General features: G+C 27.3%; 1 protein-coding gene across 5 annotated transcripts in view; it reads right to left on the bottom strand.

Moving 5' to 3' along the window:
• Window positions 1–14,773, bottom strand: part of LOC107456176 (adhesion molecule nephrin) — a 169,772-nt gene that overhangs the window by 40,140 nt on the left and 114,859 nt on the right. For all 5 annotated transcript variants that reach the window (XR_001585683.4, XM_016073961.4, XM_071182967.2 and 2 more), the window contains exon 2: window positions 10,483–10,821. Coding sequence is in view for 4 of the 5 variants with exons in the window: in XM_016073961.4 (XP_015929447.3) it covers window positions 10,483–10,821 (339 nt within the window). In the remaining variant the exon portion in view is untranslated. The remainder of the gene's footprint in view (window positions 1–10,482; window positions 10,822–14,773) is intronic.

Genomic DNA, 14,773 nt, shown 5'->3' with positions numbered 1-14,773 from the left:
TAGAAGAAAACTTTACGAAAGATGAATGGCATAAAGTAAACACGTTTATTGAAATGATTGAATGCCGTAGTCAGCGTATTATAAATTGTTTGCTAAACTTTTTGTTTTGCGCGTGTCATTTTGTCATGCATATCATTGGTTTTATTTCAGTTTGTTATATGTTCAATAAATATTATACATGGTTATTTTGTTTATGACAACTAGCTGGCTTTTGAATTAGATATTGATTGGAATATTGTTTTATAATATTTACAATAATTTGAATTATTGTGAGATCTTATTTAAATCCCTGTACGCTTTAAAGTTTAGGTGTTGCTTCAATTTGATACGTACTATTCGTCGTAAGGTAGTTTATCGCGTACAATTCGTTACAGGGACAATTCGTCAGCAATTTGTAATACACACATTTTATCGAAGCGACAATTACATAAAAGCGCAATTCATCCCTAAAACAATTCATTGTGGGTACGCAGACTTCGATGATTTATGAAGTGGGCTGGATTCAAGTGGAGGAATACAGTAATCTAAGTTTTTTTTACTTTTGTTTATGATCGATATTCATCAAGATGATGATAGTATTCTATTAATTCTGTACTGAAACGGATTTCATTGAAGAAAACTTTACGAAAGACGAATGGCATAAAGTAAACACGTTTATTGAAATGATAGATTAGCGTGGTTGGTAGTAAATATGAATTGTTTGCTCAACTTTTTCGCTTTGAGTGTCTAATTTAGCCATACATTTTGTTTCATTTTCAGTGTCTAATTTTACCATTGGCTTATTTGCGTTTGCTATATAATCAAAACATATTATGCTTGTGTATTGTGTTTATGATGACAACTAGCGTATTCATGCACATGGTTTCCAAATTTGATATTGATTTGTATTTTTAATTGTTTAATAATATCATAAAATTATAGGAACTAAATCAGAAATAAAACCGGTGAACGTGCTAAATTGTTAACCATAAGTGTACTATGATGTGTTCAACTTTATCTAGAAATTTTGTATTTCTTTTAGTATGAAATAAGGAATGTAATATAATGTACAATGCGCAAAATAAGAAGTAATAGCTTTAACTAACTTTACTCTTGATCTAATAATTGGATCTTCATGGACTAGCCTTAATGGTTCATGGGCCTGATCTTAAATTTGCCAATTAGTACAAATGCTAATTTAAGTAACGAATTATAGCTCAAAAATAAACTTTTACTGCTTTAAAATTTATTTATTCAATGGATTTGGATTTCCATCTCTAAAAAGTGATTGAGGGGATTTTAAGGAAACATGAACTAATTTTTTTTTGGCTATATTAATATCAATTATTTTTAACTTTTAATATTTTTTTCGTCTCAAGTAAAGTATATTTTTACTTGTTTCTTGTAGTTTATATACATATACATATACGTATATATATATATATATATATATATATATATATATATATATATATATATATATGTATACAGTGTATATATATATATATATATATATATATATATATATATATATATATATATATATATATATATATATATATATATATATATATATATATATATATATATATATATATATATATATATATATATATATATATATATATATATATATATATATATATATATATATATATATATAATTTCTTTACAAAGGTTATATATTCTTTACACTCAATGAAGAACATTTTACGATCATCAATCATTTATTTAGCAAAGATAGTTTGATTTCATTGGATTATTAATTTTAAATGTATCAATGCTTTCTTTTGCATACATAATTTTAAAATTGAAATCAAGGAAAAGTTTGTTACACGTGTACATTTAATTATGAAAAAGTTAAAGTATTTCCTTTTTATGTAAAACTAATAAAGGTGGGGGAACAGAATGTCTCTGAATTCTTGTTTAGACTTTCTTTCTTGACGTTTGATTTAATCTCAGTTCTCCACCAAATATTTTTCTTTTTATTCAACGTTCACAAGCAACGTTTTTGTGACAGTGATGAATCGACTTAGTTATACAGAAAATAAACACGCCACTAACTTTTGCCTCGAATGAAAGTTTTCTGGTAAAAGTAATTTATTTCATACATGTGCGTGTGTATGTTATAATTAAAGTTAAGAAAGAGACGTCAGTCCTCTAAAGAAAATAAATTACAATAATAAATATTTGTATAAAAATGACCATTAATTTAGTGACTGAAAAAATGTTACTACTTTTATGCTTATAAAGAAGGAATAGCGTTTTTTTTCTTTCGAGGAACAAGTTAAAATTATGAATAACGGTTGCTTTTAATATATTTATTGCATGCATTTTTAAAAAAAATAAATAAATTCAAAATGAAATTCGTGCGTCAAATCTTGAAATTAGTTTAAGGCACTAAGCATTGTATTTTGAATGCAATATTTATTTTATGTGAAATAAAAAATGAATTTACGTTCTGTTGCGTTAATATTCAGTTGTTAATTTTAATTTGAAAGAGCATTTATAAAATTCATGGACTAACAAATTCGAGTAGATTTGTGTTAAGTTAAGGCAAGATCCTATCCTTATTGATGCAACTTATACTATTTCGATTAATATAGTCTTGTAGCTTAATAATTAAAAGTTTCGAGATTTTATTTTTTTAATAGTTTTAAGAAAATTGAATTATCATTTTTAATTGTTTTAATATTTTATTTATATTTATTAATTAAAATTTGCAGTTCTTTTAAATCTTTTTATATTTTTGAAAATGTAAATTTTATGAAATATGCTGTCTCCAAACGTGTGATGAATAAAAAATATTTGAAAATAGAGATAGAGGAACCATTGCTTACCTACAAATAAAATTTATATTTTTAAATTAAGAAATATGATGCATATTACTGCATGCAAATTTATTTATTTGAAAACGTCAAATATTTGCAATCAAGAAGTCAAAAATTAACTTAGTACTATTCGGATGAAGATTTTAGATGCCAAATTTATTTATCAAAAACATTTTATACCGCATTTTTTTTAAAATTTTGAAGTACATTCCTTCATAAAGATTGCTCCCCGAAAATCTAAAAAAAATCCATTAGCATTTATAAAATTACGCTATACATTTACATTTCAATAATTCAAAAAAAAAAATTTCTAAAAAACTAATCGTTTACTTGTAAAATATTTCAAAAATGAAACATTGACTTTCAGTTTGTAATTAATGAGCAATTATTCCGAATAAGATTCCTTGATAAATTTATTTTTTCGTTTAATTTGGTTCCATTTCTTCAATTATTTGATTTTTCATGAATTTTAGAAATAATTTAAAAATTTCTTATTCTCCTTGTAAATTACAAAAATTCAAATTATGTAATATAACTACATTACTTAATATCATTTAAAAGAATAATATAACCCCCTGTTACGAAATCAAATTCAAGCTTTTATTTTAAATTTTTCAAATCGAAATGTTAGTTTAAAACCAAATGCTTCATTTTTGGAACATTGGCCTTCAAAAAAATTTTTTTTTAAATTCTTTTGAATGCATTTTGTTCAGCTGGAGTTATGACGCTTTTTCCAAATAAATAAAGATGTTTGTAAAGAAAAAGGGGGATGGATGTGTTTACGTTCAACTTATTTTGACATGAATTCATTCGTGACTCATGATAACATTGATTTTGACATGAATTTGTAGGTTTAATGATAATGACAGAATACTTAGAAAGTAATGCAAGATATGCACCCTTCCATACTCTGTGTTTTTCTCTTCTATTCTAACTACTGAAAAGAATATTCTTTCCGATAAAGTGATGGCTTTTAGGGGCAATTATATTTTTTGTGCAATTTGACAATGATAGAGTTGCAATTTAACATCAAGAGGGTTTTTCAATTTAATCATAACAGTAGTATTAAATGTATTTTTGCTATTACTAGTTTTTCCTTTCTGATTCATGTGATTTATTTTATTTCTATGATAAATTTGTTTTTACCGTGTCAGGGATTATAAACTGCGTTCTTTTTTTACTTCTCACACTTGCAAGTTTTGCGGGCTCTTAGCGTCATGTCTGACAGATGAATAACGATACAATAAACGACATCTTGTTAGAAACATTTTCTGATTCAGATTTGCAATTCCAGATATTTGTCTGCTAGAGTCAGGAGTTTCAATAGGTGATCAAAGGTTTAATAGGGAAAATAACTTAGAGCCTGTTATTTCATTCCATATCTGCTGAATTTTTTTTAAAAGTAATATTGGTGAAGATGAAGTAGAAAGTCAAATCATAGAGTCAAGTGCACATAAAAAAAGATGTGATGGCCCAAACTTCAAATCGAAAAAGAAAGGAACATTTTATGACCCAACAGAATTGAAATAGCTAGGAACAAAAAAAAAGACATCAAGGCATTTGTAAAAGTGGCATCAACGCATGACATGAGCTCTTCTTGACGTATTTTAAAAGCAATTCCTGGGGAATAGGTAAAACATGTCGCCAATATTTAATCATTTTGCACTTTGAAAAAGTTTAAATAGTTAATATATTTCCTTAAGTGATATTTTCATATTCATTGAATTCTAAGGGAATAATATTTTGTTCTGATCGAAATACTGAACAAATACTAGATCGCAGATAAGTACTACTGAAACGCAGCTGAATATCGTTATTGCGCCTGCCAATGTTCCAAAAATGGAACATCGTTAAAATCGCAATTAAAAACTTATTTATTAAATTTTCAAAAATTTATTTTCTCAATTAGGTTGAATTTTATGTTTCACTGAAACAGAATTATATTGTGTACTTAGAATTACATTGCAAAATCCAAAAGTAATAGTAATTTTAATTAAATTGTATATACAGAAGAAATATTTCTCTATCTCCCTGTTTATATAGATTTGCTGCTATAGTCTTGCTTGACTTAAAACTAAGCATCCATTCCTTAACTACCTTGACTTTCTATGCACTAAAGTAGAGGTTCCCAAATGGTGCTACTTGAAACCTATGGTTCCGTGAAAATGTAAATAGGGTTCCAAAAGTAAGATTTTTAAGCTAAATAAATTTTGGAAACAGGTAATTAAATTTTCCAATATCAAATTAACAACCCGTTACTTATTTAATATTTCCGTTATTTTTGGAAATTACTTATTTGAAATGCTTGTAATGAAAGAAATTTCCAAATAATGTTTTTTCCAGTAGCAGAATTTTAAGACTGATATTGATAAAACTACATGATAAAAGAATCTCATTCGTCATTTACTCACTAAAAATTTTCAAAATAACTATTAAAGTTTAAATCATAACATATTTTCAAAATACTTGGTCTTGATTTAAGTAATATATTCATTTTTGCTGATAAAGTTTATTCATGAATTCTGGTCAATCTGCCAAAAGAAGGTCGATCATTTCGGATTCCACAGCCAAAACAAATTGAAACCGCTGTACTAAGACATTTCGAAATTAGTAATAAATTCAACTCAGAGTTGATAAGGGCAATGAAAATGGATAATTTATAAATAAATAATAACATGAAAAACCATTAAATATTGCATAGAATCAAAATTTGCGTATTTGGAAAACAAGAAAACGGTAGTAGAAATGCAAGTTGGATCGTTTCATGAAAACAAATTGCCTCTATTATTCATTATACAGTGAAATCCCCAGGAAAGACCACCTCCATGTAAACGACCTCCTCTATTTACGACCACTTTTGGGGGGGCACGGAATTTTTTCCATAGACTTTGTGTTAAAGAAAACATTGAGAGAGAGAATCAAAACCTTTCCCAGCGCCCTGACAATCTTTCGCGCTAAATGCGAAAGAGGTTAATTATGGAAACACGCATAATTATTAAAACAAAAAAATTTTAACAAAACAAGTAAATATATTCAAATGTAGGGTAAACCAACCAGTAAAGGAACACTACCCAGTGAAGGAACGTTTCATATATATTGATTAAAAATAAGAATTTGAAATTTTTTTTTTTTAGATTGATTGGTAGCAATAGCGTACTGTCAAACAATAGGAAGTCATCTAGCAATATTTTGGATTACCTGGTCAAATAGACTTCTCTGGAAAATTTTTTGAATCAGTTATTATCTCTGCAACACCTTGTTTCGTTGAAAAAATTATAAGGTGAGTGTTTGTATTTATATGTTTGAAGTGGAATTAATTGCATGTAGTAGTCTTATTTTTCTCACTGTGAAAAAGAGAATTCAAAATATAGTTATTGAAGTTACGTTTTATTTTTTTAAAGCACCATAGCATAATCAAGTACTGAGATAAGGGGGTGTTTATTCACTGGATCACCAAACGATGAAAACCCAGTGAAGGAACAAGTGTTCCTTTACTGGGTTTTTCTCCCAGTTAATGAAAATAAAAGAAATTTTTTAATTTTCTTGTACTTTTAGTCATATTATACATCAAAATTCTGTTTAAAAGACAAAAAACAACTTCTAACCAGTGAAGAAACAGGCATGTTCCTTCACTGGGAATACTTCCAGTGAATGAACAGTAATGTGTGAAATATGATTTTACATGACTCTAGGATAAGTAATTCTGCTATATAGAGGACAACCGAAATTTTGTTAAAAATTGTATGAATAATTCCTGAAATAATTTCAGTTCAAAATGTTAATTTAATAGCTTAATTTATGAAATAATTATAATTTATATTTATTAATGGGGTGTGTAGTTACATCAAATGTTAAGCAACTTAATAAACTATGTTTAAAAATCGAAAACTAATTAAATATAATCATAAAAATTTTAATAGAACATTTTTTCGCTGGCTTTTGCACCAAGAACTCCTAATAAGCTATCATTATAGGATAGCAACGTGATTATATAATTTATAAAAACTGCTTTACAATGTTAAAATTTAAAAGCAAGCTCCTCAACAAAAAACAGAGTTAACTTTTTTCAATATGGAAGAAGTACGTATTAAAAGAAGACCACTTGGTTAAGTCAAACTTAGGAACTGAAGCTAGTATTGATAATGAATGCATCTTAGATATCGAATTTGAAATGAGTCCTCATGCTGATCTTTTCTTAGTTAAAAAAAGAAATGATTCTATAAGTAAAATCAGTACTTCTAAAGATCCTCTAGATATATGTTAACAAGAGATGGATTTGCCTCAAACTTCAAGACACCTTTCCCCCATCTATTTTCGAGAAAGGCATTCTAGAAATGTTGCTGAAAAATCAGAAGAAGTTTGGAAGAACCATTTACATTGGCCAAATATTGATGATAAAAAGAAAGGTCAAATAAGAAGAAAAACGAATAAATTACCTTTTGCACTAACTTCAGAGAAGTGGCAAAAATTTCAAGAGGCTGAAAGATCTAAAAAAAGTTAAAACAAGAGAACGTGGAAAAGAAAAAGAAAGAAAAAATATTTAAAAAGGAAAAAAAAGCTTCAAGAAATAAGAGGAAAAAGAGTAAACAAAAAGGTGATTAAATAATAATGATAATAAACAGCATCGGATGACACAATGATTTAGATTTGACTGTCAAATTATAAGAAAGAATGATTTTTTTTATTTTTTTTGTATTTAACATCACTTTAATTTCTAGTTCATGATTACAGAAAAAAGTTAGCATTTTACAAGTACTTGTATGTTATAATTTCACAAATAGTCTTGTTTTTATATATGTGTATGGCTAAAAAATTCATAAAGAGCATTAAAAAATAACCAAAATTAAGTGTTCCTTCACTGGGCAATTTTGTGTTCCTTCACTGGTAAGAGCTGTTCCTTCACTGGGTCTTCTTACTACTTGTTATTTGAACCTCCAAAACTTTAAAACAATATTATGTAAGTTCTCTACAATTTTTTTGCATAATTTGCAATTAGTAACAAATATGTTGACACTGCCATTTAACTGAAATTACGAATTTTGAAATTAATATGATTTTTTAAAAGGCAAGCGAAGCTTAAGTGTTCCTTCACTGGTTAGTTTACCCTATTCAAAATTTTTCGTGAGGCTCATTTAGAGAGCTTTTTTTTTGTTGATAATCATTGAAAAAGATCTATAACCCTATGTTGCAGAGTACACCTAAGAGGATGCTGTCAATGATATTTAGGATTGTAAGTTAAATTATAATTATACAAAGTTATCTCAGAAAAAAAAACTAAACCTAAATCTAAAACAAACAAGCTATAAAGCTAACTAATTATGATATAAATTTACTGGCAGACTTAAGCAAAAAACATAATTGTTATCTATAACCCTATGTTGTAGACTACACTTAAGACGATGCTATCAATGATTTTTAGGGTTGTAAGTTAAATCATAATTATACAAAGTTATTTAAAAAATAAAAAAATAAAAACTAAGCCTCTAAAACAAGCAAGCTATTAAAGCTAACTAAGTTTTATGATATAAATTTACATGCAGACTTTAAAAAAAACATAATTGGCTATTTATTTAAAATAGTAAAGTCTTTCATCTTTGGTAAATATGTTCTAAGACATAATTATTTCAGTGGGAATTAGTTTTATTGACAGTATAGTTTATTCATCGATCCGATTTCATTGAGCCAACACAAGTTTCCTTTCCGCACCAAAAAAATGATACTGAGTGAAATCAAAATCACTTGCGAAAAATCATTTACAATCGATAACATTTTGAAGTCCATGAAGGCAACGCCTAAGAATGACTGACCTCCATTAACTATTATTTTACTGTGGAACAGAGAGCACAACAATTTAGAACTTCATTTAGAACAATTTAGTTATTCATTTGTTAATATTTGCGGAGAGGTAAAATGTTATAAATCTCCTTAACTGATTTTATATTTATTTAAAAAAATAATTCCTTGTTTTTAAAACAGCTTTATGTTGAATGTCCAGATTGAAAAACACAGAAAAAAACTTGTAAAGGAGTTTATGAAGCAATGCTGGTACCAACTAATATTTTATATCAGCTTTTCAAAAAATATAAATTCGTATGAAAGTATTAGCACTTTTAAAATCCAGATCTTTGTAAAGTTTTTTGTATGACATTATAACACTTAATAAAAAAGAGCACAGATACCTATGTTTGTGATTTATTTCTCATTCTATTCATTAAGATTATAAATATCCACAATAAAAAGCTTTGAAAAATGTTTTTTTTTTTTAGTTTTAATTTTGTATAGATTTTTCAAAATTGAATTACTGTAAAAATAGGGATTAAAGTAATCATAAATGAGGAAAAAAAATTTCTGAGAAAAATTGTGAAAAGTGATTTTCGTTTTTTATGCTGCTTAGTTAATAAAATATTTCAAATGGATTACGGTTTCCAGTGTATGTATCTTAGCGAATAGAGCTATAGAGCTATGACTCTCTATTCTTTAATTTTTATTTTAAATTACCACATTTCGAAAAGCTTAGTTTTTTTATTCGTAGTGAAAGCATGTTTTCCTATTTTTTTTTATCTTATCCTCTAAGATATTCCAACTTTAAAGTTGCATGTCTGCTCAAAATTTATAGCAAAATCTTTATAAGATAAATAATAATATAATAATCGGTGCAATATATATTTTGTTCATTTTTGCATTACTTTTTAAAAAAAACTATATACATATATATTTGTATTTTTTTTTCATTAAACAAAATATATACATATTTGAAGCACTAACATTGGTTTTTCTATATTTTCAGACGTAACTGCAATCCATGCTGCTTAAAGAATAGCTACAATGAATACTATAGCATAGGTTATTTTTTTAAAAAATGTGTTCGATACATGAGTAAAAAACCTCTTTGGCTGTTCTCTAGGGGTAAGTAATATTGCCGACGGCAAAGGCTATAAGGAAGAATGGGGAACGAATAATGATTTATACTTCCACGAGTCAAAACATCGCTGAATTATTATTATAAGGATAAATATTTCTACTTATATTTTTCTGTATTTTTTAATTAACAAAATATGTTATTGAAGCACCAAGATAGGCCTCTCTGTATTTTCAGACATTACAGCAATCTTTACTGTTAAAAAATATGTACAATAAGTATACTGAATTACTTATTTAAAAACTGTGTTTCAAGTACGAGGAAAAAGCATCTGAGGGGTAATCAATATGCTCTGGGGGGTAATCAATATGCTCTATGAGGAAAACTATATAGTTTGTGCGTGGTTACAACACCCCCCGCCACAAGATTTAATTACGTCAGCTGCTATGGAAACAAGAACAGCGCATTTCAGGGAGGGCAGCTTCACTCTGGGGATAAAACAATAGACTGAGGAAAAAGATTCCCTTCCTCTCGTTTACCCAAGCCAAAACCAGTCCTAAGCAATTACCCCACACCCCAACTTGAAATAGTTATACCTCGTTACCATAGTCACCGCCACGGGTCCAGACAAATGGCTAGTGGAGTTCTTACTTTAGACAAACTATGGTAAAAAAAGTAGAGTGCACTCTAAATCTTATTTATACTTCCATGGTCAAAACATCACAGAATTAATGAAATAAATATTTGAAAAACATTAAAGAAAATAAAAATATTTTTATATTCATGCAAACCATTAATATTTAGCATAATTACCTATTATGATTACTTTCATAACAGAATTCATTGTTCTCGATCTTCTAAAATCAACTCGACATCGGTATTCACCGCCATCATTCTCTCTAACAGGTTTTATGCTTAAAGTTGCTTGAGTTCTAGTTATATTAAAAGTTGCACGTTCTTCTAAATGCTTATTGGCAAATTTTTTTGGAAATTCACCACCATGAATTGGCCGAGTGTCGACACTGTAAATTGGATTTCCTGAATCGCCTCTGTACCACAATATCAACGTCACTTGATCATCTGGTAGGGAAGCTGTTACATTGCACGGAATATGGATTTCTGAGCCTAGTACAGCCGTTATTTCACTATATTCTGAAAGAAAAATAATAACGTAAATACGAAGATAAAAAAGATTTTATATATACATTTAATTTAATTTAATTATTATAAACAACAGTTAACAAGCAGTAAATTATAGTTTGTAGACAGAGTACCGATCTATGTTATTGTGAGAAATGTCGGCGGGCTGGATATATATTGTCAAAAATTCCAGAGCAAATTACAGTATAAAGTACCGGGACTTTGTGTGCATGATTAATGAAATCTTTTTTTATCGTAAAATACTATACCGTTACCGCATACCCATCTGAAATTTGTAATTAGGATTACTTGTATCATGTTATTTACTTCATTTTATCAATAATGAAGTCAAAATATACGATCGAGATGTTTCGAGATTTTTTACAGTAATATTTATTTAAATAGTGATGCAGTGATTTTACGATAACTATTACTGAAAAAATTACATTACATCATATTTTTTCCGTAACATGTTCCGCAAAAATGGATTTTATGGTAAGAAGGGCTGGCATCATGAGTCCTGGTATATTTTACCGTAATTTTATTCGGAACAATGCAGTGTAATGTAAAAGATTAAGAAACATTTTATTCAATTTATTACGGTGCAAGAATTGTCATACATATTTTTAGAAAAGGATCGAAAATCATGTGAGAGAGAAACTGTCGGTCAATTTATTTCAATTTCTAAAAGCAAATTTTAATGGTTGAAGAATCTGCTATAGACTACTCTATCTTTTCCTGAACTGGGCTTTACGGTCATCAATATTTTGAAATTTTAACAAAGTTCAGAAGGACAACATAATCTTATGCCAAGATAGAATTTTTGATCGGGTCATCGAGTTAACATAGGATTTTAGAACATACACTACAAAGCAATACCGCAAATCAAGGCAGCCGGAGTCACCCAACTAAACACAAATGGGTCTTTCAAAACTTCAACCAATGAACCTGTATGCAAGATATAAGAATTTTCGCTACCGTTTAATATTTAAACGAAATATTCTGCTTCCTAATTTTGAAAATAGAAAAAAATATGTTCTGTATATATTGTCTTAAAAATAGGACAAACTGTCGAGCATATTCATTTAAAGAAATGGAAATATATTCTTTTTAAAAGAGGAGATTAAGATATATTATATGTTTCATTTAAATCCACTTAGAATTGATGAATATAATGTAACATAGTCCCCTCTAATATGGTTCCAAAATCTGTTTTTCGCTTGCTTAAAAGTTTTTCTTCTCCAAATATTATTATCGAAACTTATTATTTATCCCTTTCACTGTTACTAGGAAATGAGCAGGTACCAGAAAAACTCTTTAGTTATAAAAAAAAATAGAATCCTATATAAGTTATTCTTCAAGTAAGTTAGTAATTTTGCACCAATTTGTGCAACTTGTTGGTGCAAAAAGAAGAAATCTCAATGATTTGTTACCGATACACTAGCTATTTTTGTATCTGTATAGCTTCAAAACTATACATGCAAAAAATGTCGTTCCAACTACATTCGAAATTCTACAAAAAGCGCATTTTGAAAAAGGTAAAATCGTAGAAAAAAAAGGTGAGGCCATTCGAAAATTTCGATATCCTATTTCAATTACGATTGTCGTGAAAGCTGGATAACCTGTTTTAAAAATATACTTTACCTGTTGAGAAAAGTGTCAAATAAGTTTACAAACAAAAGCTTTAGCTGGAAAGCTTTAGTAAGTTTTGTTAAGAAATTTCAGCCAGCATCATTTATGAAAAGTTAAAAAATTATTAAAAATTTAAATCGCATTCATTCCCAAATCTGATTGACTGTTATATTGTGTGCGTTACCATTTTCTATGTGTTTTGTAATATATATATATATATATATATATATATATATATTTAACATAATTAAAAGTTTTAAATATAACAAATCTCTTGGTAGAACCATTTTTAACTATAATGATATAAGCAAAAATTTAGGGAGTATTAATATATCCGATTATGAATGTCACTGTGAGGAGGATAAATATTTTGATTTTGTTGATAAACATCATAAACATATTATCACTGGTAATTTAAATATTATAGAAAACTTGGAACTTAGGAATTTAATGAGAAAAGGCACAAAATTTAGACCCATTTACCATATATCAATCAATAAGATTCTAAAATACTTTCTTAATGATCTCAATAGTTTTTGTTTAAAGATATCAAATAAATTCTCTTTACCTTTAGGTATGCTAACAGAATGGAAATGGGGAGTTTATTATTACATTAAAAACTTTATTTTCAATAATAAGGATGATTTAAATAAGAATAACAATTCAATAAATTTTTCTAAAATTGTTCAATCAATTAAGCAACTTCAAAAAAATTTTGTAATTACTCCCATAGACAAAGCTAACAATAATTGTGCTATATTCTGTAAAAAATTCTATGTGGAACTTTTAAACACGGAATTAAAAAATAGTAAAAATTTTGAACTTAGTAATTTCAATAATAATATTGCCATTAAAAAAATTTTAGCTTTTTACAAGAGATTAAAAATTAAAATTAGCAATATACAATTTCCTTACTTAATTATCAGTCCTAAATTTCATAAAATTCCAGTTAAATTTAGAACTATTACATGTGGGTCTAATACTTATTTAACTAAACCTGGCACCATTTTCTCTAACTACTTAAATAAGATTATTAACTATATTACTAAAGAAGGTTTTTCTTGGATAATCACTAATAATCAACCGATTTTAGATTTCATTAAACATAATAAAATTAATTCTATTGCGACTTTTGATTTCCAGGATCTTTTCAATAGCATTCCCCTTTCTAAACTAAAAGATGTCCTTTTGAATTATTACTATGATTTTAAAAATATCCTTTGTTGCGATTTTGATTATTGGGAAATTCTGATTAATTTTTGTCTTTTTAGTAATTATCTTTACAATGGAAGGGATATCTTTCTTCAAATTAATGGAATACCACAGGGATCTAATTATTCATCTCTCTTAGCTAACTTATTTTTGCATTATTATGAAAAAAATTATACTCCGAGTATTAAATTTGTTTTTAGATATATTGATGACTTAATTATCTTTAATTTCCAAGATTTTACTGTTTTATTGAGTGATATATACCCTGAGGAATTGATCTTACTTCGTAATCATGATGATAATATTAATTTCAATTTTTTGGATTTGGGTATTATGAAAGTTGAAAATATCTGCTTTGTTGATTTATACGATAAAAGAAATGATTTTAATTTTAATATTAATAAACTAGTTACTTGGAATTCTAATGTTTCTAGGAGCATCTAATAAGTGGTATCTATTTAAATACCACTTTTAATGAAATGAATAGAATTAAAAGAATATGTAGTAATATTTATTTATCCAAAAAACAAATCGATAAACTCTTTCAAAATCTGATAAAAAACAATGGATACCCAACTAATGTAATAAAATTTTATATAAAATCATTGAATTAATCGTATATTTTGGTGGATATATTTTCTAAACATTTTTTTGTTTGTTAATTTTTATGATTTTCCCATGTGCAAATCCATTTCAGGCCAAAATTCATTGCCAAAATTATTTACTAAATAATTTCTTTGTTAATTTATATAATTTTCCATGTGCAAATCCATTTCGGGCAAATCCGTGGTTAGAATTATTTACCGAAATTCCTTTACTAAATAATTTCCTTTGTTAATCTATAAAGTTTTTCCATGTGCAAATCCATTTCGGGCAAATCCGTGGATAAAATTGTTTGCTAAAAATTTCTTTATTAATTTATTCAATTTTCCATGTGCAAATCCATTTCGGGCAAATCCGTGGCTAAAATTATGTACTAAAAAATTTTTTTCTTTGTTAATCTTTCCATGTGCAAATCCATTTCGGGCAAATCCGTGGTTAGAATTATTTACTATAAATTCCCTTGCTAAATAATTTCCCTTGTTAATCTATACAGTTTTTCCATGTGCAAATCCATTTC

Source organism: Parasteatoda tepidariorum, chromosome 3 (genome assembly GCF_982258835.1).
Source record: "Parasteatoda tepidariorum strain Cologne lab strain chromosome 3, Ptep-v5.0, whole genome shotgun sequence".
Classification (NCBI taxonomy): domain Eukaryota; kingdom Metazoa; phylum Arthropoda; class Arachnida; order Araneae; family Theridiidae; genus Parasteatoda; species Parasteatoda tepidariorum.
The sequence above is the reverse complement of the archived record's forward strand: the minus strand, read 5'-3'. Positions and strand labels throughout refer to the sequence as shown.